At 42.7% G+C, this 25,498-nt stretch overlaps 3 protein-coding genes across 3 annotated transcripts; 2 read left to right on the top strand and 1 right to left on the bottom strand.

Moving 5' to 3' along the window:
* Positions 1–21: 21 nt before the first annotated feature.
* LOC129593706 (splicing factor 3B subunit 4-like) lies at positions 22–1,708 on the top strand (the record flags this gene model as incomplete). The annotated part of the gene is made up of 2 exons (XM_055490145.1): positions 22–159; positions 953–1,708. Coding segments are annotated over 2 exons (651 nt in total), but the record flags the coding sequence as incomplete, so codon positions are not given.
* A 391-nt stretch (positions 1,709–2,099) lies between these two features.
* On the bottom strand, positions 2,100–2,690 carry LOC129593705 (mucin-21-like). Its single transcript, XM_055490144.1, has one exon. The coding sequence runs from the start codon at positions 2,688–2,690 to the stop codon at positions 2,100–2,102; it is 591 nt and encodes a 196-aa protein (XP_055346119.1).
* A 17,901-nt stretch (positions 2,691–20,591) lies between these two features.
* Positions 20,592–23,017, top strand: LOC129593753 (uncharacterized). Its single transcript, XM_055490209.1, has 6 exons — positions 20,592–20,911; positions 21,017–21,117; positions 21,192–21,368; positions 21,580–21,965; positions 22,450–22,510; positions 22,711–23,017. The coding sequence occupies exons 1-6, from the start codon at positions 20,715–20,717 to the stop codon at positions 22,767–22,769; spliced, it is 981 nt and encodes a 326-aa protein (XP_055346184.1). The 5' UTR covers positions 20,592–20,714; the 3' UTR covers positions 22,770–23,017.
* Positions 23,018–25,498: the final 2,481 nt, after the last annotated feature.

Raw genomic sequence — 25,498 nt, 5'->3', positions numbered from 1 at the left:
AATATTAAGAGAAATGTTTGATTTGTGCAGGCAGCAGCGCACCAGAAGAATCTCGATATCGGGGCGAATATTTTCATCGGGAATCTGGATCCGGAGGTGGATGAGAAGCTGCTGTACGACACGTTCAGCGCCTTCGGCATGATATTACAAACTCCCAAGGTATGTGCGTAAACGATAAATTTCCCCATTTCTCGTCATATCGCTGTGAATTTCGGCTTCGCTGTTTTATACTTGTTTCTTTCTTCCCTGAATTTGATCATTTTTTCTTAATCGTTTTTTACCCGTTAATTCAGTTTTTTGAACGTACAGATACCTGCTAACAATTGTAAGGAAACCAGCAACCGGAAAATCCGGTGATTTTTCGCGTTTAAGAATAATTATTTCGATTGTTCTCTGCGTTTTCTGAATCAAGATGGCAAAAATGTTGGTAATTTCAGCAGTTTCGTTCAAAATTTGTTCTTGTAATCTTATTGTTTATTCATCTGCTGTTAATATTTATTTGTAAGTCAGTAGTGTAATACTTATTGAATTCTCTGAAATACATACTTGCTCCCCTGAATTCTTTTGCATTGTTTGGGAAGTAAGAGAAGGGAAACCGACCCGAGCATGGTCTCTTTCCCGATACCCGCTTCCAACATTATTAACTGAAAAACTGTTGAACAGATGCAGGAATTTCCAGCATAATTCCGTATCTACAGACGGTTGCACATCTCATTAACTAATTAATCTTATTTCAGTTATTTTTGATTTAGCCAGATATCATTAACAAATATAAACTATTGCGTTTATTTCTAATTTAATTAAATAGCATACTAGACAAATATAAACTATTTCTAATTGTAAATAATTGATGAACATTTATTACATTATTATTGAATGTTACTGACGAACATTACTTGATGATTTCAGTTATTTCTAATTTAATTAATTTACTTTTAATACTTTATTGTAGATTATGCGCGACCCGGAGACGGGCAATAGCAAGGGCTACGCCTTCGTCAACTTTGCCAGTTTCGAGGCGTCGGACGCGGCCATCGAGGCCATGAACACGCAGTATCTGTGCAACCGCGCCATTTCCGTCTCCTACGCGTTTAAGAAGGACTCCAAGGGCGAACGCCACGGCTCGGCGGCCGAGCGCCTCCTGGCCGCCCAGAACCCCATCGCGCAGGCCGACCGCCCGCATCAGCTCTTCGCCGACGCGCCCAACGCCGGCGGCGGCACGGGGTCGGTCACGGCGGTAGCCCCGCCCCCCATGACCCCCCAGGCGGCCTACAACACCTTCGCCAATGCCGCCGCGCAGATGATGCCGCCCGGGATGATGCCCATGCCCTTCTACGGCTTCCCCATGGGCATGCCGCCGCCCCCGCCCGCCGGCATGCAGCCGGGACCGGGCATGATGTTCCCGCCGCCGCCGCCCCCTCCCGGGGCGTTTATCCCCCCGCCACCCCCGACCGCCACGCAATGAGCGATTTTTTCCTTTGATTTTCCTGTGTTTTATTTTGATTCGCTGCTTATTGATTTTCCTTTTTTGTTGTTGTTGCGACTTAATCAGCATTTTTAATGTATTTATCTGGTTAATTATGTAATAGAAACATTATCGGGAAATTCCATAAAACGTTATTACGTTTTATACGTTTGTATTTATTTTCACCGAGTTCATTTTTGGCTTTATTTTGCACCGTAATTGGCTTGCAGTTCCAAAATATACCCGTCATTACGCATATTATTTTTCTTCCACAGCAAAACCATTTAATTTTTTTAACATGTGATGGAGCAATTGATTTCATCATTCAGGTGAAGCCAATATAAAAAAATTTTATTTATTTTCCACAACCTACACGGTTTACCGATTAGTACCGTTTAACCATTTTTTCAAATATTTCTGGAGCACGCTGGCAAAACCTAAAATAAATTATTGTAATTTCATATGCCAGCAAAGGCAGTTTAACTTATTTCATTACTTTTATTTTTGTACGGAGCAACCTTGCAGTACCCAGCAATGGTCAACATGAATCGCTGCTATAAAGTGTATCAAGAATTAACCTAAGAATAACGTCGTATAACAGGCATAATGAATATCAGCAACTACTTCTCCAGCTTCAGAAATGGGATGCCATGGGCTCCAGCGGTTGAAGAGCGGCTTTAAAGGCTAAGCCGCTGGCGTGGGTGGTGGACGACGGGGCGCCGCTGCCGCCGGTATGGGTGTTACCCGCTCCGGATGTGTGGGTGTTACCCGGCCCTCCGGTGGTCATCCCGCCACCGGTAACCGACACGGGACCATCGGTAGTGACACCGCCCGTGGCAGCTGCAATGGCCCCATGACCTTTGGTGGTGGATGCTTTCGCGGTGGTCGTGCTGGAGGCCCCGGGGATTCCGTTAGTAGATCCATGACCTTTAGTGGTTGACATGGGCTTGTCGGTAGTCCAGACGGCGTCACCGCTTCCGGTGGTAAATTCATAACCTCCGGTGGTCGACATGGGTTTGCTGGAAGAGCCGGAGGCGCCAGCACTTCCGGTGACGGAAACGGGACTTCCGGATCCGGTGGTCATGAAGTCACCCGTGGTGGTCATCCACGTGCCACTTCCGGTCGTCGGCGCACCGGGCGAACGGGACGTGGAGACACTGCGGGCGGCCGATGCGTTCAGGGCCATTAAGCCCAATGCGACAATGATCTGCACACGGCTAACCATTTTTTAACCCAGTTAATCAGCCCGACAACTTTCTGAGAACAACTACATAAAATTCGCCGAAATTTTACCGGCAGCGGTTCTCTTATATATAGACCGTGCAAAAGATGACTTAATAGGAATATCCAGTATGCAAGGAAAACAACAATTTTGTTAGAAGAATGTAGCATTGCTACTTGCCGGCAAGTTGCTGAAGTGTTGTAGATGAGGACAATCGGCGTACTCGGCAGATTTTACCGTCGTCCATCACGTTGCGGCATTCCCTGACACGTGTCAATACTTGAAGTTTGACATCCGGCAATTTACAGTTGTTACTGGATGCTGATACAGCCGTTGCTGTTTGGGCATCTTTCGGCACGTTTCGCCCCATGCCGGGCGAAACCTAACAGCCCAGTGTCCCACTCTCTCTAGACGATGGTAAACAGAAAGCACGTGATACCCAACTTAAACTGATCGATATGTTTGTAGTTTCTGATTGAATACGATTTGTAAGAGGGTCAGTAAATCAGTATTGACTGCAGTACAACTACAGATACACTTCTATCACAGCCAAGTAGTATTACTGGGCTACCCCAAACACCCCCGTTTTTTATAGCCATGCACTCCTTTTCACACCCCGTTAATTTTAGGCGCCCTTTTTTTAATTAATTTCTTTTAATGCACCCTGTATTTTAGAGTTACCCTTTTGACATTTAATTAAACGCGCAACTTAATAGTGGGATACTGTAGCCTAAACGCGTTTAGTGGGCGTACGTCGTACGAAAATTTTAAGGATTAAGGTTGTAATTCACAGCCACCCGCTCATTCAGGAAAGATGGAAGAAGCTTCCAGAAAATCGACGGCTAACTGTAAGCTCGGCGGAGAACAAAACAATGGTCCATAAATTGTCCATTGTCCATAAATGGGCAATGAAGCGCGTGCTCCGACCGAGGTTACAGAACTGCGGTAGAAATGCTGGACCACATAAAGTACTCTACGATTTCTTTGATCCATGTAGGAATTTTAATTTGCCTGCTGGAAAGGTCATAAATAGCCGAAGTTTATGAATTTCGCAGACATCGGTAAAATATAAAATTTATATAAATCACAGATTCGTAATAATGACCAATGAAATGGGCGTCTGCAATTTAAATGCAAACATGATGCTCTTATTTAACTAATTGCAGAAACAGTTACATGTAATTAACGGGGTGTGAAGGGGTGGCTATAAAAAACCGGGGTGAAAAGGGCAAAGGGGTGACTATACTTTCAATGATTTCTTTAATTTTGTGCTCGTATTTATTATTATGTATGCGGTAATCTCTGATTCTATATGTTTACGAGTGCTTTTTTGTAGCTTTTTAAAGTTGAACCACAGCAATTTGCAGCTTCCAAAATTTTCTGTTATTAGATTTGGCATTTGATTTGAGATTTGTTCATGAAAGTAATTTTTATGCAAGGAAGTTTGAGTACTCTTTAAATTACAGTATCTGTCGGTTTGCAAGCGCGAGACGATGAGATACAGACTTCTCCGACCAAGGACTGCAGACCACCGAAATGTTCTCATGCGAGATTATCCGTTTTCTGTTTTTATTGTCAATAAATAATTAATGTATAAATAAACTACAATAAATATAGTTGGTTTTTAGCTATCACCAAATTATGTATAAACGTGTCTTTCTTTCTTCCATCGTGTAAGTTTACTCAGGGTCCGAATGAATGCGAGCCATACAGGGAAAACGGTCGAAGACTTTCCAGTAGCACACCTGCCATCAAACAAACACCGAGCTTTCTGGATGATTATTGAACAGTGAGCAAACAGGAGCCGGCATACCGCTAAGTTGGTCATGCCGATATGTATAATAATTTATTTCCGTTTTTCGTTAATCTAGGTTTGCGGCAGAAGGCTGAGCAAATACTTCATATTGTGTTGCCCATTATTTATCAGTACCGCTTTAGGATCAATATATTAATCACTTTACCGAGTTGACAGCCTCTGTGGCGGGCGGGCTACCTGAACAACCACGGCAGACTGAAATGCAGTCTATCTGTATGCTTCACCATTCAGTCTATGCAGTAAGCAGCCTATGCAGCTTATCAGTGTGCAATCTATGCAGTAAGACCAGCACTGCATCTGTGCAGTAAAAGTGATTAATATATTGATCCCTAAAGCGGTACTGATTAAAATAATGGGCCAAGCGAAGTATGTTTTGAAGTTACTTGTAGACTACGTCGAGTGCAAGTGTCAAGAAAATCGTACAACAGAGTTTAGTAGAACGACAGATAGAAAGTTTACAAGTACTGTATTTTCACAAGTTTAAGGAACAGGGTGGGGGCGTGGCCAGCGTAGCCGGACCGTCGGTCGGCTTTGATCTCAAAGGGGCCGACAACTCGTGTGCGCGGCCCGGCCCCTGGAGCGTTCCTTAAACTTGTGAAAATACAGTACATAACTTCAAAACGTATTGAAATTATTTTGCTCAGCCTTCTGCCACCGCAAAACCAGAGCGCAAGATTAACGAAAATTACGGCGGAAATAAATTATTATTATACATATCGGCATGACCAACTTAGCGGTATGCCGGCTCCTGTTTCCGCTCTACAGTCTACAACACTGCAGTCTACTGGCGAAGCTTTACCACTTGTACTATTTTTTTGAATTGTAAAGCTGGTAAGCTGCGCCAGTAGACTGCAGAAATATAGAGCGGCACTGCACACTGCACAGGCTTTATGCGTAGAAGTATAAATTACTAAACTTAATTTAGTAATATTATGGTAGAAGTCATTTTGCGGGCGTCACATTAGGCCATTAGCCGTGAACTCTGGCAGCTGCCGAGTACCAAGGCAAGCGAAACCCGCGTGCGGTGGTCCCTGCCGCCGCTGTTAAATTGCCAGCTTTCAAAAATGTTATTGTTCTGTGCATTTTTGCACACCGTGAAAAACTTTTTCTTTTACTAATAAGCAAATCAGAAAACAACGAATTTCGAAAATTTGCATTTGACTGCGGTAGCAGGGCCATTGCATTTGCTTATACTACGTTTCTGCAAAAACATCTTTTTTTTACAAATTTGGATCCGGCCTACAGATTGTGCCTTGGTCAAAATAACTGGAAGCAAACGCAAGCAGTGGGCATTTACAACGCAGATTGCACAATAATACTGTATTTGTAGCAGTTTGCCTGCAAATGGTCAATCTGTCGGTACAGGATGTGTAGATCGCGAGTGCAACAGGAAGACAAATCTTTCTCCACCGCCATATCGACCCGCAAGGTAACGATCGGTGTCATATTACTCGTAGTTAACCGGCCTGTTCAGTCCAGGAAACGCCAAATGCCTGCCTCGCTTTCCGATTATTATGAGAAGACTAGTATGTATATTTATTGCACCGCAAATATCACGGGCCTTTGGCAACAGCAGCGATGGCATCTGTCCGCCTTCCATCGTATTAGATTACTTTGGGTGAGCGCGAGCGCGAGCCATACGGAGAAAACGGCAGAAAATCGCTTTTCTCTAATATAACACCTGGCATCCAACAAACACCGAACTTTCTGGATGATTATTGAGTAATGAGAAAACAGCGGCTGACATGCCGCTAAACAATGATATACCCACGGCTTTTATAATACGCTGCTCATAAACGAAATCTACAGAAATCCGTTTCCGCTTCATACTGACCACTGCTGCATTTGACGCTACTTCGCTTTTTCTCATATTCCGGTCACTTTGAGTGTATGGTTTCATATTTCGGTCACCGGTCACTGGTGCGACCGCACATGTGGCGCATTACATGAATATGCGCCTGTAGCCAACCGTCAAATGTGCAGTTCCCTGAGCAAGCCCACCCGCACACTCTTCAGGGGTCCATTAAATTTCCTTTGTTGAAGTTCATAGACGGAAAGGCCCAGTGTTTTGCGTCTCACTTGGTTCTGAGTTTCTGTTATTTGTTTGTTTTTCTTAAAAATTTATTGATGTTTTCGTTCAGATTTAATGAAAGAAGTCGTTTTTGTAAAAATTAATGATCTATGTGACCTTCGTTTTGTCAGGAAATTTTAATACTTGGTGACCGAAATATAAAACCATACACTCAAAGTGACCGGAATATGAGAAAAAGCGATGTACCTGTTTTTTATTCAGACGCCACTATGGATAATTCATCCGACAACCAGTCCATCGGGGCTTACAATAACGCGACAACATCGTCAACGTCAAAATCGGCAACATGGTACGAGATTTTGCTAGTGGCCGGTGGTCTTTGCGTGGCAGTCGCAATAAACGCCCTCGTATTTTATGGAGTCAAGAAGCGGGTTCCACAATCTTCGTTCAAGATGCATGTCCTGCTCCTACTAATGGCGAATATCTTTTGCGCGGTCACTCTGGGCACCATGTACTATATCGTCGATCCACTGTACGGCACTGAGAATCCCGTGACAAAGATTTATTGTGCTATAGTCTTTTATGCCGATTCCGTGACCACGTCGGTGTTGCTGTGGATTCATTGGACCGTATCATTTAACCGGGCCATGGCCAGTTTGTTTCCAATCCCATATAAAAATCGCTACACAACACGGATGGCCGTTGGCATTTCCGGTGTCTTATTCTGTATCGTGCACGCAATGTATTTACCCCAAATTATCTTGGACGTATCGAAACTTCCCCATTCTACCGTTGAATGCATAGATCCGGATCACCCATCGTTATATGCGACCTATCTACCCATAGCGGCTCATTTAGCACCACTCGGCTTTAATATTCTAACATACATTTATATCGCCTGTGCGCATTACAGACGGTGGCGACGTTCTCGGGGCAGGAGTCGACAATTCTGGACCTATACCGCCTTAACAGCAATTGAAATAGTTTGCTGGCTTCCTAGCAAAATAGGCCTTGTTTTAAGCGAATACTGCTGTTGTTACCAGAGCGAGATATCTTTATTTTGGACACGTACGGCGGATATCTTTATTTTGTTCCCATTATAATCCAACCGCTGTTTATCTCCCTAACCATGCCCCAGCTACGTGCGGTTTGGGGAGAAATATGCACTCCAATACGATGCTGTTTACCCAGTATTAATTTATCATGTTGTCCGCTTAACCGCCAGGTCGCTCCCCAGATGGAGCTTTCCCCCATGGAGAACTCAGTAGCACCGCAAGCAGAAGACCGCGTGCGAGAACACCCATTCGAGAGAGTGTAGAAACTAGTGTCGGTTACTGGTTGTGTGGCGCGTGGCAACCTTTTCCGCCGGTTTGTTACCCTGTTCAAGGAGAAAACAAGAAGCAACGGCGTTATGATCACGGACCAGAACAACCAGAAACTACCGCATTTATTGATTAGAAATGACCACTTTTGTATTCAAAGTGTACCTACCTCAATGTTTTTCCGCTTGATATTGTATAGACTGGCAGTCTGGCACAATGCAATATACGAGTACAACCAAAAAAAAGCAGGCGCTTCGCTTAATTGCATGCTGCTTAAAGCCTGCTTTATTGCGTAAACGACCGCTGCTTCGTTCGACAGCGCTGGCAGGTTTTGCCAGTGCGTTTGATATTTCTGTTGCACATCAATTGTTGGTTTATTATTAAATTTTTTAACGGCGACCCCACCAGTGGACTTGCACATTTCCAATCTCAATTAACCCTTCCAGAAAATTAAAGCCCGAAACTCTGCAAATTTCACGTTTCACACTCTGCATAACATTATTGTAGCCGATATACTGTGTGTACTGTAATTACTCAGTACACTTTCGGCAGTATACCGTACGAAACTCCACAACAGTTACATAAGTTCTTGAAAAATTCAGAAGTTCACTCGAGCGAACATGAAAACAGCATATATAGACAGCAACGGGAGCGAACATGGCAACGGGATCTACTCCGTACTGTAGAGCGTTAAGTTATCAAGTGGGCAAACAGAATGCGAACAACATCCAAGCACGAAATGTTTGGGAGGCCTGAAAGTGGCTATAGAGCGTTTCTCGCCAACTCGTCATGTACCTCGTACATATACGACCGATTTATAAGCCATTAGACTCATTACTACAGATTATCGCTTTTGATTTTTTTAACTTTCTGAAAATCTTGTTTGCTATGTTGTTTCTTGTAAATTGCACGAGGTCGAACATGGCGCAACGTCGGCACCGACCAACGCAGCGAATTATATGCAATTGAAGTAGTCATACATGGATCAAGCCACCGTCAACCGGCACTTTTTGCTGTAGGTAGATAAAGTACGCACTCTGTGCTTGCCTAAAAAGCAATGCTCGTGCAGCAAAAATGTACGTACTGGTTTTCCGAGAAGCACACCCTAAATCGTTATATCTTATATTTGATACGACTGACGCATATTGATATTCTTACCCTTATAATAATTATGAATTTACGTAGTGTACGTATACGGCGGCGTATAGAAGAAGTCTGTATGGCGCCCGTTTTTTAAAATGATTTATTGTTACTTATGCTTCGAATTCATTGACCGAGATTTTTGCAGACAAGCATCCGTTGCTTGTATAAAAATCTTGTCCGACAATCGTCAATAAGCGTCTGAGCAACAAAGAGGCCTTCGCGATGCACGACGTACAATAACATAATAAAATTTGAGCGCTAAAAGACAGCCAGTAGTATTAAAAGGGAAGTTTAGGCCGCGCAAACCAGCGCACGAGAGAAAATTTCCCCGCTGCTGTACTATGTAAATCGTAGTGAATAGTTATGAAGAAGTTTCGACTTTCTTGGTAGCTGAAACAGTGGTCCATTGAACTTGGTTATATGTAGTCCGGATTTTACTGATAATTTGCTGAATTTGGAAAAAAGTACAAAAAAGCAGTTTGTCATTAATTTTTAAAAAGAGCGACGTTTTACATAGTGGCTGGGATTTATGTACTATTTAGCTTTACTATGTACGCCGCGTAATTGCTCTTGATATGATTATTATTGACACTGTATTGTTCACAAACTGCCCTAATCCCTTGAGTAATCAATGGTCCTTGTGGTCGCCCATTAGCCGTTCGGTGAAAGTATTGGTTGTGGGTATACCGAAGTGAATTTCCTCGTGCCAGCAGCATTCGATAGAAGTTTAATAGCAATTGATTATACACCAGATGAAGAATTTTCGAAGGAATTCGTTCGAAAATCGCTTGACAACAACCAGTAACAGCAAAGTTGTTAACTATGGGAAACAATGGCTTCGGAATTCCTTGTCTTTTCGCCTGCAGCGGCAGCTCCGGCGACAGTTGATGTGATAGTCGAATTCCCCTTAGCCGCCACAGATGTACCATTTGCAATGGGTATCGGTACAAAATTAGGGTCCAACACCGATTTTACCCTGCTTCCCCGTATACACGCTCCATTGTCGATCGATGAGAACAGAACCAGTCCACACATCAGGCAAGACAGAGAAATTAAACGCTGCATTCTACTTCCGTCCAGTTGCGCGCGCACAGGTAGCAGATACACTATCAACTGACACAAAATTTACTGTTGTGTGGTGTACGGTAAACTGAGATTATTGAGCCTGACACTAAGAACATAAGCACAGCATTTATAAATCAGACAGACTCAGTTTAGTTCAGACTCTACTAACGCTCCAGGCTGCTGATTCTCCTGAGCTACGTGACATAATGGCAAGACGCCGCCGCGTTACATAAAGGCATAGCTGCGTTCAAGTACTTGTATATACAATACATCAGTCACATTACATTTTGTCATAGTCATACCATCGTCCACCTACCGATGTCAAATTCAAATTTAAAGGCTTAGTCCACGTTCTTTGCCACGTAGAGTAATTCGGCAAGCATGATTTTTTACTGGAAACACTTTCGCTAAAATTAAGGACGATTCCTCCGTGCTACTACTGCAGAGCAAGCAAGCGTCAGAACCTAAGAATTTCCTTTCAGCTTTTGCACTTTATAATGGATTTAAACAGATAAAATTAAAAAAATTTCTATTATTAAAATTAAATTAATGTGCATGCGACACTGTTACGAGTATAAGTGTGGCTATATAACTATCCGGGATGGTAGGGAGTAGTGGAAGATGGCAATGACACTAACCAACTATACTCGCAACAAAACAGCAGCTAGTGGCAACTCTTTACTGATGAAAAAGTCCAAGTGAACAGAGCGTATTTTCTGGCAGCATCGCAGTGCTGCTTATACAGTGATCGTCGGCGACAGAAGTTTGCATTAATAAGAGCAGAACAATATAACATTAACCAAAGCGATTAACAATGGGGTGTGGCTCGGGTGTGACAATAGAAATTAACCATACGACTGGCGCGTAGATACCCTCTAAGTCCGTTATAATGGCCTGGTAATTATTCAGCGGATGCTCCAGTGCCGGATGGTAGTAGCCGCGTACCCGTCGGAAAACCATGAATGCTTCCGTCCATTGAGTAAACGAAGTAATCGTGACCTTTCTTGGTTTAGAATCTGACAGAACATAGCTACCGTCTCTGATCTCAATTTTTGCTTCACCGTGGATTGGCGACATTATGCTGTTAGCTCTGAGCAACTTGTCTAAGTCTACGTTTACAGTTAGATCGTAGAGTTCTTCCAAGCACTTTCATTTACAAATGGAAACCCTGCCGGTAGCGGCGGTGCCTTCTTACTGTTAGCGGATGCGCTGTTTGACGATGACGCCGGCTGGCTGTCGTTAATTCGCTGGGTGAGTTGGTTGATCTGGTTCATCATCAGTTGGAGAATCATGTTGGTCTCGGATGGCTGAACAATTGGTGGCGGCACTGATTCGAGGGGAATAACATCCGGCTCCGCGGCGCGTCCACTGGAGGCCGACTGCTTCTGCGCCTGCAGCAGCTGCAGGTTTCGCTGGGCTTGAGCAATCTGCTCGTCGATGCTGCTTTTGGCCTGCGCTGAGCAGCCGCTCCCAACTGGTGAGATCTCGAGTGCCGCGGCGGGGATGCCACGAGAACTCGCGCCGGCGCGGGTCGTACGTTTCGCTGGCAACTCCCGGGCGCCGGACGGTCTCTTCCTTCCTCCCCGGCCCCGGCGTCCTGTCATTTCCACGCAAGTGAACTGATCTTAGTATCTTAGTATCTTAAATCAATATCTCACAATAATTAAATGATCTTAAATTCGTAAAGGTCACATGCAACGCTAATCGCAATACAATTCCCACTTGTATAATTCGCTGCGCATCACGAAATTAAAATGACAAGGTAACATCGAGAAATTCCAATGCAAACTAAAAATCAGGCCAACTCTAGCCGGATCCGTGGCAAGCGGGCTGGTGGTACGAGATAGGAGCAGACAGGCAGTACGCTGGCGAGCATAATGAATTCGGCGAAGTCCGATGAGGATATGATTGTCCAGCAGGTCAAGTTGAAGGATGCTGATTTCCACTATTCAATGCTGTTCTAAATAACAAGAAATTATGTCTGGCCGGCGTTTCTCTCACCGCGTTAAACCAAGTTAGCGTAACCACGCTAACTTCCATTAACCATTACTCATACTAGCGTGTCAAAAATGGAACACGCATCCTAAGAGGACGAGTACGAGAAAGTATACTAACGATTTTGTTTTTTTCAATGCTTAAATGAGTCATTTTGATTAGTGTCCAGCTCCCAGGCACTTTTATGTGTGGTGGCTATTGCCAAATAAAATTTTAAAAATGGAATGTTCAATAGTACTACGTTAGTATTCTCAACCGTCCACTCGTCAAAATTATTTCGTCTGAACTTGAAGCGAAAAAATATTTTTCAGAAAATGACTTCAGTAAACTTGAACGGAGTAATGAAAGCTAAGTAATAAAATCTGCGTATAAGGAGTTAAGGACTATGTAAGAAAACCTACCATTGTCCACTTTCGTCCATTTTTTAAACTGGTGCTAATGATGCAAATAACTAAAATGTAAATGGGCTGACTACATGGATTCCACCAAACAATGCCCGTTCACCATTGATTTCCACAAAACTAACGATGACTTTTGACAAAACCTGTGTGTACAGCATTGGAACAGTGCATCGACCAAGAAACTGGTCAAAGAAGTCGGGAAGGGGATCGAGTTCCAAACCGGCGAGATTCGAAGCCACGAGTTTTAAAGGTAGAATATTTCTTTAGCAATTCAAGAAGGTAATGCCGCTTCTGCTATCGGTATGGTGGAAATGTTGTTTTCTTTGTTCGTGGTTCTTCATATTGTTATCGCGTTTTTGATAATAAAGTAAAGACCACTCCGTACACACCGGAGTGAAAGGGTGTGAACCGCGAAGAAAAACCGGCACAAGGGCGCCTGGAATTATTCTCTCCCTGGAATTCGATTTTGTAACTGCCTATGATGCTTTGAAATATACAACAATAACTGCTGTTAACGAAAAAACGGCAGTTCCAGAAATAACTCTGCTGTGAAAAATTAAAAAAATTAAAAGGTTGTGTACGAAACGAAATGTAGCGCAAAAAGGTTGTGCAGGGAATGAAAGGGAGTGCAGAAGGTTGTGTACGGAGTGAAAGGGCGTGAAAGGGTGTGTACGGAGTGGTCACCTAAAGTAAAACATACACAAAAAAATGGAACAGTAATAACGTAGTTGGTTGGATCGTTAATAGTCACGGCAACATCAGATATTAAAATAAAGATTTAATATTTTGCGAAACACGCTTAACACGGGCTACTGCTATTAATAATACGGTATTTAATAAATAATGCAATGCATTAACTACTTAATAATATTAATTGCAAGCGCAGGGGCGCACTGGTATGAGAAGCGGCAAAGGTATGAGTTATGATTATGAACAAAAATATGATGACCGGTAGGACCAAAGTATGATTATGATAATGAGAGCCATTATGGGTATGAATGCTGAATTAGGAGTAGGATTATGAGTATGATCGGACCGTTATGAGTATTAGGAATAAGGTACCGGGAACAACGGCAACACCGATCTCAGTTTTCTATAAAGCATACGAGTGCCCGCTGAGTTCTGCATTCAAATGTCAATCATCCAGCTAGTTCTTATTCCACATAAAGTACTGTTTGAAATTTCTGTGATAATTCTGGTCATTCGGTAATGCTGACACAGCATTACCGAATGCTAGCACGGTCGCTGCAGTAGCGGCACTGTCGCGCTTATATACCATGTCGCTGTCGTCGCGCCGTGTTTAATGGTTTACAAGTTTACACCACATGCATTCTTTTCGATCTCAGGCTGACTTTAACACTGCCGCCTATTGTCGCTGTATATGCGGCGCGACCGCGCCGAAACCCAGTTTGGTACGGATTGGGCCAGTCCTACTCACGTGGCAACATGTGCCTACTACGCACCGTCTACTGTTTTCCCAGTGGTCTTGTTTGTATGGATGCCCAAGATTCGGAAAAGGATCAACGAAATTTTTCTCGCAGCCACCGCGAAATGTCCAAAGTGCCGCATTACACCGGCAATTCGTCGTAACGTTGGCGCGCCCAATATTCCCATGGCCAGTTTAAACGGTAGAAACGGTATTAATCCTTTTATATAATTGGGCTACAATATGAGTTACAAGAAACGGCTTCGGCTTTGCCTCCGCGTTTCTTGTGGTCTGCGGTCAGTTTCTCGAATGGTTTTGTCTAATTTAGTCTTACTGCGTGTACTATTTGCGATCATTTTATGCACTAAAATGACTAAACAGTGGTGTTACTGCAGTTCTTTACCACATATCACGATTTGCGCTCAAGAAAATAACGGGTTTTTTTTCATTTTGTTACTCACTCTTTCAGGCGGCTCTGCTCATTAGACAGTGATAGAAATTGGTCACTCACTATATGCAGTGAACATTTGTGGTACTGCAGTTACTCACCACCACTCGTTTCGTTATGTGCCCAACTAGCGAGCGGTGCGCAATGGTTATTTTCAGTAGGTCGGTCACCCACTCGCTACCGGTTTCTGTACACGAGAATAGTGGTGCTTCGGTCACTCACTGTGTGCAATTCCAGTAGTGGTAGCGTTACTCGTTCGTCACCACTCATTTGGTTACTCATCACCTAGCGAGCTCTGTGCAATGGAGAGTAGCGGTAGTGCGGTTACTCAACCATCTATCGGGCTAGTAATTTGATCACTGTACACTAAATAGTAGTGATAGTTCGGTAATTCGTTGATCCGAACCCGTGTGACCGTACCCCCGTGACCGTAGTCTCCAAATTAATACCCGTTTTCTTAGGAATGATACTTAGTTGTTTATGAAGCAATTTTTATTTTTCTAAACTCTTCTTTGAGTCGATGTACGTGGCAGCGATAATACTTTGTAATTTATGTAATAAATAATTTTTTGCTGTGTATCGTTATTTCCAATGTGAACGCCACTGACAGCCCTTTTTGCATTGATCGTGATCTTTAATATTATAAAATCAGCCTTAATAATTCATTGCCGACGAGGATGTCGTTTATTTTTATGGTGTTTTTTGTAAAGATCTTAACAGTTTGGCATTTTCGGTTTGACATTTTCTGATCTAAAGAAACGAAATTATTCCGTACTATACGGAATAATTTACGGACCGTATAAAAAGGTGCCAGTTTAAATTTACTGATTTTTTGCTCCATGCAACCGGGCTCTGAAATTGTTTTCAAGGTCACCTTGAGCTTTCAGTTCTACCGGCACCGGCGTCTTTGCTCGGGAGCCGGAGCGGATAATTACCAAAACAAAATGCATGTGACACAGTTTCCAGACATGCTGAAGCGAATGGCGTTAGCAGTTTTTTGATTAATTTTTCGGTTTGTTCTGACCAGATCGTATGGGGTTTTCCGTTGTAATATAGATCTTTTCCTTGATATGACAGTAAAACGGTAGAATACATGTTACAATTTGAGTTATACAGGCTGAGCTCGCTTTGCGTACTGCTTACTAATACGTAGCGCTTCTCTCTTGCTTCGAAATATAACTGCATGTTTCCTTATGTAGCTGGGTACATCAATCATTTGCTTCCGGGGTTGGTCAGACCGTCAGAGTATGTTCACGCCTCTTTAAATTTAAAAATAAATTAATTTTCGGTTTTATTTCACTTGTTATTTGACCTGGGGCTGGGAGCGACAGAACGCTAGTTACGTAGTCACCAAAGAAAATTTCTAATGTGTACAAGTACTTCGCTTTGCCCATTATTTCAATCACTTCCCTTGTACGGACCAATATATTAATCACCCGAAACTTAACTTTTGACGTGCAGGCCTTTTTAAAAAAATAATTTTTTAGATTTTCATAAACAGATATTACAATTCCTAAGAACATTTATTAAGAAAAACAGAACGTCAGAAACAGCCCCAGCCGTAGAGAAGGCGCTCTTATCTAAATTCATTCCAAATCCGTTGGGATTATCCAGCCATCCTTCCATGTGCAGTTCACTCAGGAGCGTAACCCAGCCCTCACAGTTTTCTGCCGTCCATTCGCGGGCCTTCTTCCTATTCACTCCGTGTGAAACGCGGTAGCGAAGCGGGATGTCTCTTAAGAAAACCCTTTAACCAGTTCCTGCTAAACGTTGGCTCCAGTCCTTTTGCTCCGCGTTCTTTATCACCAACCTTCGTAAAAACGTCTTGTTCATGGGGACTCCAACATCTGCACACTTCAGCAAAAATTCCGCCAGATACGTTCCTTCTGCATCGTTAAACTTCCTTTTCCAAGATCCCACAGCTTCGCGTTGCGTCCCACGCACCTTATCATGCAGTGTAGAGAAGGGAATTTTATGCAACTTCGATGCACCACGCAGAGAAAAGACTCCATCCTGAACTTGTTTGACAGCGAGATTAAGACGGCCTTGCTTGTCCATAAATCGAAATTAATATGTAGTACAACAAAGCAGATAATATTATTAATATAAAAAACTTGCACGCAGAGAAGGAGTAAAATACTAAATTATGCATGAAAGCTCGGCGGTTTTTGATAATTATTAATAAAATTCGTTATGCGGATTTCAACACAATATTGCATATCGTTCGACTCAGTCAGTGCGAAGACTGCATTACAGTCAGCTGTAAATGTTCATGTAGCCGCCCGCCCCAAAAGGCTGTCAGTTCGGTAAAGTGATTAATATATTGATCCCTAAAGCGGTACTGATTAAAATAATGGGCAAAGCGAAGTATACGAACCAGACAGTCTACCGATCGAGCATAGGTAATTAGTTGTTCCATTAGCCAAATATTAAAAATCTGCTGTTTTACTGCGTCGATGTAAAAGTAAAACGATCTAAGAATCAAAATATAATTATAATGTGGGGAATTACACATTACAAGAAACAGCCTCGGCTTCGCCTCCGCGTTTCTTGTGGTCAACGGCCACTTTATTTAGTTTCCAATGAATAACTATTAGAATAATAACATATTTCGTCGAAATTTAATCGGTACATCGTATTAGAGCAAAAAAACGGATTTTATATAAAAGCACAGATTTTAATTTTATATGATTTGTTTAATCAGTTCGTGATTCTCTCAAATCACCATAAATTCTCACAACTGAATTCATGATTCTATGGACCCCAACCTGATGAATTTGGGTAGTGGAAGCTCGGTCACTCGTTCCTTTGACGGGATCTGTGCATTGTACAGTAGTGCCAGCTTGGTCCCCCGTTCAGCTAACAGTCTCCGTACACTGGACAGTACCGGCAGTTCGGTCAGCTATTTGCGTTGGACAGTACCGGTTGCTCGGTCACCCGCTCACCTAACGCGTCCCGCCCACTGGACAGTACCGAGTGACGGGTCATCCGCTCACCTAACGATACCCGTACACTGGACAGTACCGGTAGCTTCGTCACTCGTTCGCGTAACGGGCCCGTACACTGGACGGTACTGGTAACTTGGTCACCCGTTCGCCTAACGAGCTCTGTGCACTGGACAGTACCGAGAGCTGGGTCACCCGCTCACTTAATGATCCAGTCGCTCTCTCACCTAATGATCCAGCCGCTCTCCTAACGGGTCCCGTACACTGGACAGTACCGGTAGCTTGGTCACTCGTTCGCCTAACGGACTCTGTGCACTGAAAAGTACCGAGAGCTTGGTCACCCGTTTACCGAACGAGCCTCGTACAATGGACAGTGCCGGTAGCCTGGTCTCCCGCTCACCTAGAGCGATCCCGCACACTGGACAGTACCGAGGGCTGGGTCACCTGCTCATCTAACGGGTCCCGCACATTGCATATGTAGTCGTTGTTTTCGTAATAACGGTCTGCTAATTAATTTCATTCTGATAATTTAGATAGTAAAAATGACTTTCATTTTTTAGCCATATTTTAGTTGGTTTACGTGGCAACATTGCCTGGTTAAAAAAACCACGATGATAATAATTATTATTACAACAATAATTTAGTTGCATTTGGTGAAGGTAGTCAAAACTCTTCCGCTTTGGCGTTCGAAGCGGGAGAGGTTTTGAAAGAAATGAATACTATCTGGCCGGGTTTTCAGGTACGGGCTTTCAGAATATAATATTGGTTTTGGTCAGTCGTTGCTGGTTTGACGGCTCTGGTGTATCCCATTCGTGGCAATAGGATATTGTTCATTGTGCTAGCATGTTTATATAAGTGATAAACAGTAATTTAATTGTTACAAGGTGTATGTGTACGCCAGTTAAAAATTACCGGTGAATTATGCGGGTGAGGTGAATCTTGCACTTTGCACATAATTCTTCACTTCCGGCCATGCATCTGTGCAAGTAAACCAGAAAGGTCTGGATTTGTCATCTGCGTGGCGTAACTCTCCAGTTGTTAGACTGATATTATATCTGTAACCTGTTCAAGCCAACTACTGCCTGCTACACATAAGGTCGACAGTTTTCTTTAAAAATATTTCTCCTGCTTGATGGTGCCATAGGGGCTTTGCCTTAGAACCTGACAAGTCACATACGCTGCTTTTGCGTTCATGTAAATAATGCTACTAGGGCATTTCAAATTGTATCGCTTATACGGTACTTCAAAAGTAATCCCGCTGTGAATGTTGGAAAAGGATACAGGCCAACCATATTAGCTACGAGAATGATAACGATTACCATAATAAAAAAAAAACAGTGAATAGGTGTGCCACGACTGCAGGCCAGTTGTTCCCTCGGTAAGGAAGAAGAACTGGATGATACTAAATTTAAGGGGAGAACCAACACGATTAGCTTCCGATTATTTTGGTGCAGTCAAGCTGCTATCTCTCTAAGCCATCAAATACGTGCATCTCATGAATATAAGCGACAAGATCGAAAGAAACTGAATTTGAAAATGTATATCAAAGCAGAAATAATGCTGGTTAAATGCAAAGCGTTGAAAGTCAGACATGTTCAAAACCTGCATAGTGTCGGTGGCGTCAACGAATCTCTCTGCCAGCAAATCGTATCAGAATATACCGAATGCATCCATTACCAGGGGATAAAACAAATGGCCCCTGTCCTCCAAAACTGCAGTTTACTTCTTAAGCCTGCTATCCTCAGCCAACTGCGCCCGATGCCGGAAGTCGTTTAGCTAGTCCGATCGTGGGAGTCATCCACAGTGTCCCAGCACGTGGCATCCCATGCCAGCACGGTTCCGTCGAGCACTGGGATTGACGTCATTCCTTCCGGTCGCTTATTATCTTTGCTTGGAAATTTCAGTGTTAGGTTTGTTTTAGCAGTGATAATCCGCTTTCTACTACGCCCGTTTTGTTTTCGGTGTCGAGCGCCGGTGGTGTTGCGGCCATATTGCCTTTGTTCTTTTTTGCTAGGGCATGACAAGCCGTTTTCGCCTTTCGCAGTGCACACAGTCGGGTTCCTCCGCTACTGGGCGTCCAAAACGGAGAGCAACGCCCGGTCTCGCGTTTTTAGAAAGGTGCATGCGGCTGATGTCGGCATTCGGCAGCGACTGCAAAAATATACCACAGGTTATGATGAAGTACAGCGCAAGTGACTATATTGCTGTTCGCTTGCCGGTTTCTCCTTTGATCACCAGTCATCTGTAGCCCATGTGCGTTTTCTTTGTCATGTGAAATAAAATTTGCATTGAAAAATCAGAGGACACAGTGCGGAAACCAGTATGGTTTACTAGAGGAGCGATGAATATTTTTTGAAATTTTCTCCAAAGATGGTTAATTATAGTTATCTTGCATGGAGAAAGGCGGCAATAAGCTGAACGTCCAAAAAATACGGCCGCACAACGAAATAATGCCAGCCGCCCAGAAAAGGGAGATCGCATCCCGGAACGCTTGAGTGTTGCGCACTATCTCATTGCACATACGAGGTAACTCAGGTAACGCAAAAAAGGGGAAATTAATCGGCCATCCGAGGCAATGTAAATAACGCCGGCGCAAGTTTTGCGGTACGTACGAAATTTTTTTCAACTTCTTGTCAAATTATAACGTATCAAAAATGGATTATTTTTGGATTTTGAGATCCCTTAATCTCCTCAAGCAGGTTGAAAATACTGAACAGTTTACTTTCAATTGCCTGGTAAAACAAACGTTCGCACTTGTTTCTAAAAAGATGCAACTTCATAATGATGTCGTATTTTACCGGACTACCGGACCACCAAAATACCGGAAGAAGATTTGGGGTGTAGCATTAGAATAATAATTAATCTGAATTGTCTCACTTCCTTTTAGCCAAAAAATGCCAAATACACAGATTACACACCGTATCGACACAACGCTGCCCTTGATTGCGCATGTGACGCCGCAATGCGTGCAATGCAGTTAGTACTGCTAATGCTGTATCAGGGTCATCAAGCGAACTTTTTTCCTCATCTTGGTTCGCTGGCAGTTTAATCGGCAAATTTCTTGCCGGAAAAACGTCACTTCTGGGTGGGGCAGCTTGGTGACCTTTGCCAAATGTGACGCGCCGGCCTTATCGAATCCTGATCGCTGATACTAGACGTGTACGTTTGTAATACGGGATGTGCCGATGCGACGTCATTAGTCGGGCGTCACAATTGTGCTTGACGGCGATTTTCTCTTTAACGCAAACGTACGAGGTATAAATTCAGCCAACTTTGTTCAGAATAATATTCACTTTCGTTTGTTCCTCAACTATTCTACAATTTGACCTTTTTATAAACCCTTCCTTTCTCAACGTACTCAACTTAATCTTTCCACAATAATTGTGACTTCCTTTTTCGCCACTTAGTATTAATACTACACGCTTCATAATGAAATGGCGTTTTCCGCGTGTGCAGTTCTTTATAATTTGAATACTTTGTCCAGTAGCAATTTTCTTACTTCTGCTTTGATGGCATTTATGGTGGTAACCTATCCTGTTCCCGACATTAATGTCTGCTCCGATTTCCAAAATTGCCGGCTGTTTTACACGGAGCCGCCCACGGAAATGGCCCATCTCCGGCATCCTTATAAGTAAGGCTTCGAATAATTTGAAAAATTTATTTCTATATAATATAGTAATAGCAATAATATTGAACAGTCATATTTATACTGCTGGCATATAAAATCTTTGTTTAGTTTTCTGCTTTTTGAAAACGGCACCATTCTACTCGGACAAGCCTGGCCGCAGATACGGAGTGACGGCACTCCAACGCCGCTCGTTATCGCGATTGTCCGAGGTTTGTTTTACCGACACTAAAAAACTGCATCTTTCATTAAGAATAAACCAATCTTCTGTTTTCGATTTAAATAGGCACACGAGATGGTGGATACCGACCGCTTTCACAGGCCGCTGTAAAGGTCATCAACAGCATCTTGGACTGCTCTGAGGAGTACGTCCCCGGCAACTACCAGTCCATCCGCACGGCCGTTACTGCACTGCAAACGCCGATGTCTGTTCTGCGATTCCGCCGCGGAGCTGATTTAAACGGTAAAATTTTACTGCGGCTAATAATTTTGCTTTTTCTGCCATGATAATACCACCCATAGAAAAATTATTAAACTCCGCTGTATGTAAATAAATCCGGGAATGTATCAAATTCTAATTATATCAACCTTGCTGCAGTATAGTTACACAGGAGTATATCAAGTGCTTGCTTACAAAAACAAAAATTATATAAAAACATTCTAATGTTTCGTAGATACCCAGAATTTAACTGGCCAAACGCCACTCAACGCATCCAGCTCAACGAATAACACCAACACGCTGCCGCTGTTTAATAGCAACGCAACGGGCAACGCTTCGACGAACACCGACAGCACAGCATCGTTCAATATAACGGACAACGACACACATTCTTCAGGCAACACTACACGTATAGATAAACCAGCGTTGGGTGCGGAGAGCACCGCCAAGACCACATCAACCGCAGCGGTAACCACTCCAGCGACAAAAGCTTCGGCTGTCGTGCACGTGGCGACGAAAGCAGCGGCGGATGCCGGTATTGCACTGGGCGTGCTGGCCTTGATAACGTCGGCGCTGCTGGTCGGTTATCTGTACGTGCAGCACCGACGCACCGAGACACGGGTAATGGGCCGCGTGTAATGTTTTGCTGCTGTGCACGCGTTGCGTGCCGTTTTAAATGCAATGCACTGTTAATTGTTTTGTTAATGATCAGACGCTCGTTACTTTTTTCCGTTAAGTATCTTCTTAAAAATATATGACATTGAATTGTTATTTATAACATTTGGTATTCTATAAAGTCGAATGCAACTGCGAAGCAATAAAATCGCTGTAGAAGTAATACAAAATTCCCATTTTTTAGTTTTGTTCCAAGTGTTTACTGTAATGTTAACAGAGCGCAAAATTATTGCGCAAAACTGCAGCTTGTGAGACACTGAGATGTACAAACGAACGAACAATTTAAAACAAAAATCAAATTGTAAAAATACATTTTTCAGTTTAATTTGAAATTCTGAAAAACGTGAACCAAATTTTTCAAGGTTGCATCAATTTACTTAAGAATTTATTTACTAATTTGTTTTTCATCAGTTTGCTTATGTGTTTTTAGGGAATACATAATATGCAACCGCGCAATGCCCACCGGCCGCGATCGCTGGAGGTGGACCTCGGTAAGACAAGGAAAGGTCAACTTCCTAAATTTCCAAAAGCCAAATTTTTTGCGTTATTTATATCAGCAGTGGAATTGTTCTGTGAATTCTAGAATAAGAATACGTAATTCAAAAATGGTATTCTTGAGCTATATACATGTAATATAGCACACAGGAAGTATGTATAGCGCAAAATAATGTTACATACTTTTGCGATGCAGAGGAAAATCGCTTTGCTGAACGAGGGCGATCGAATCAACAGGACGCACGGAACCTTTAATTTAGGAGTAAATACAGTAAAATTCTGACCCCGAAGCTAATATGACCCCATGCTATCCACGGTGCACACTTCAACTGCAGTTTCATTATTCTTGTTACTCTGCCAAGTGCCCACCAGTTTTTTTCGTCTCGGCATTTGCTGGACTTTGAACATAATAATACATAGGTATATCATTTCAATTGGCTGATTGTCAAAAACAGAAGTGAAAAATATGGAAAATAAATTATGTTTAATAGAGATTGATCGGTACGCGCCTTTTTAACTCGTACTTTTAGCGATGGTTGAAAAATTGTTAGCAAAATTCCTACGCTAATGTTCCTCTACCCTTCTGCAGAGAAACGAATTTTTTTAAGATTTATAGCCGGTGGCGGCGCCCTTGTATGTTAGAGCCGTTAGATGAGCCGGCCATCATGCTGCGAAGATTCTGAATTAAAACGCGTACTGCTTACTATTGATAAACTCGTTTCATAGAAGGCTGAATTATGAATACTGTAGCCGTACAAATAATATTTGCAGTGTTACAGTAATGATGATGAGCATTTCATTGGTGCTGGTTGAAACGGAAACATCTGAATGTGTACTTCGAATACTGCCTTATATGGGCTCCCCTTACATAGGCAGAAAATTGAATTCGATTTCCGGCACTGCAGGATAACAAATTCCTGGTTATCCACTAAAGGCGTAAGTACAAAGTACGACATGCAGTCAATCATTTGACCTGAAGGTCCCAGTTTCTCCATCGATTTACTGCACTTGTGACAGCTGCGCAACTGGAAACGATATTACTGATAACTATTGAAAATAAAATTATTCTGATAGTATTTCCTTACCTCATTCTGGTTTGTTAGTTTTGTGGTCGTCGGTGAACGGTTGTTGGGACTGGGTTTGTTAGTTTTGTGGTCGTCGGTGAACGGTTGTTGGGACTGTGTAGTACATGTTTCGACGTTTTTTTTGCATTTCGCATAATTTCACAATATAGATTTGCGTATGAGCACCTGAAACAGGTTATATATTTTTGGCGCTGTTCCACAGGATAAAAACTTTTCATAAATTGTTTACGTGGACGTACTTAGTGGTTTGAAAGCACTGCTTTCACACAAGCTTGTACATGGGATTCAGAAAGAAATATTAGATTTTCAATTATGGAACAACGCAGAGAATTTCTGTCTCTGGTATCCGAAGCGCGAATTTGTGTTATGAAAGTGTCTGGAATGCGATAAATGTCAAAGTAGAGATCGATTCGTTTGGGTGACTGAGAGTTACATAATTATCGAAGTAGCGGCCATGCTAACCGTTTTCCACTACGCCGATCTGGCGCACTGATTAGTCAATCTGCATCGCACATCACCACAAAGTGGCTGTCGGCTTGTATAAACATTCTCACCGCTGAAAGGAAAGACCACGACGACGCACAGCGTATTTTATCAATTTTATCAGCGTATTTTATTTTAAACGTTACTATATTTTAAAAGGTTGTGGGTGTGATGTTCTTTTATAAAAATGCTTTTTTAGAGTCCTGAATGGCAGGAACGACCCTGTTAAATGTTCAGTAACATACAGTACAGCTCGCGATGGGTTTGTAGAGAGGGGACGCCGGGAAAGATCATTAATTTATTAAATACGTTATGAGTGTGGTGCCACTCGCAGATGCAGTTTGACTTGTTGTGTTAATAATTTGGTATCGAGCAGCTGCAAGCCGGTAAAGGGGACTTTCACGTATCCCTATCCGTAGAAGAATATCAAAAATAATCTGCTGGGCTTGTAAAGTCACCACAACTCGTAAAAAACACCACAAATACGCACACAAGAGAAGCACACGCCGCAGAATTGCTGCAGGCTAATACGGGAGCAAAGCGCGGCAACGGCATGCACAAGCACTAAGCCCAGAACAACAAGATCAGTACTCGTATTGTATCACTCTAACTCGCGTAGTGTCACTCTAAATCGTAATGTTAGACCCTGTACTAATGTGCTAACATTCCTATAATATCATATAGACACGGCTGACAAAGGTCAGTATGTTGTGTATCTTAAAGCATATTTTGTCATATACTAAACTATCGTTTCCTTGTTCTTCCCATGGTCAACGAAAACTATCACAAAGGAGAGAATAGTAACAGTTTATAGAGTATTGTTTTATTTGTTTATACTATATAGTATTTTACAAAAAATTAATATTAATTTGTTGAGCCATGTAAGCGCTAATTAAGATACAGAAAACTTAACATTCTCTAATTGATTATCTTTACGCAAAAACAAATTTCTGAAAATATCATTTTTGAAAAAAAAAGGAGCTTTTGACTATGAACGTGTCTGCAGAGTGGAACGAACGCGCCTGCCACCTGATGCCATCCTTGCGCACCGTTAAATTGCCTGAATCACCGAAAGCCGTTTTTTTCCTGCGCTACATGCCGCTGACGAGGTGCGTGCCTGCAACTTTCGCCGTCTAGCATGACGTCACTTCCGGTACGACAGCTGGGAACCCTTGCCAACAACGCACCGACCACGGTCTAATGGGTTTTATCGTATCCTAATCACTGGCATTATGCAGCAAACGGTGTGTTTTAAGACGTGCCAATACGACGTCATAGGTTGGTCTGGCACTCTGGCTATCGTGACTCAATCGAAGGCACAGACGAATATAAACCTCATTTGCTCGCAAGCGATTTTTATACCTTCAAGACCTCTTCATATTTTTCAAAAAAGAGCCTTTTCTGGATAATAATTTT

This window comes from Paramacrobiotus metropolitanus, unplaced genomic scaffold (genome assembly GCF_019649055.1).
Source record: "Paramacrobiotus metropolitanus isolate TYO unplaced genomic scaffold, Prichtersi_v1.0 Parri_scaffold0000063, whole genome shotgun sequence".
NCBI classification, from domain to species: Eukaryota; Metazoa; Tardigrada; class Eutardigrada; order Parachela; family Macrobiotidae; genus Paramacrobiotus; species Paramacrobiotus metropolitanus.
Note: the sequence above shows the minus strand (reverse complement) of the source record. Positions and strands in the feature narration are given on the sequence as shown.

Excerpts from the sequence above, each read along its gene's own strand:
- LOC129593705 (XM_055490144.1), bottom strand. The coding sequence starts at position 2,690 with ATGGTTAGCCGTGTGCAGATCATTGTCGCATTGGGCTTAATGGCCCTG.
- LOC129593753 (XM_055490209.1), top strand. The coding sequence starts at position 20,715 with ATGGCGTTTTCCGCGTGTGCAGTTCTTTATAATTTGAATACTTTGTCC. Across the intron at positions 20,912-21,016 it reads CATCTCCGGCATCCTTATAA|TTTTCTGCTTTTTGAAAACG; the intron begins GTAAGGCTTCGA and ends ATCTTTGTTTAG. Across the intron at positions 22,511-22,710 it reads ATCGCTGGAGGTGGACCTCG|AGGAAAATCGCTTTGCTGAA; the intron begins GTAAGACAAGGA and ends TTTGCGATGCAG.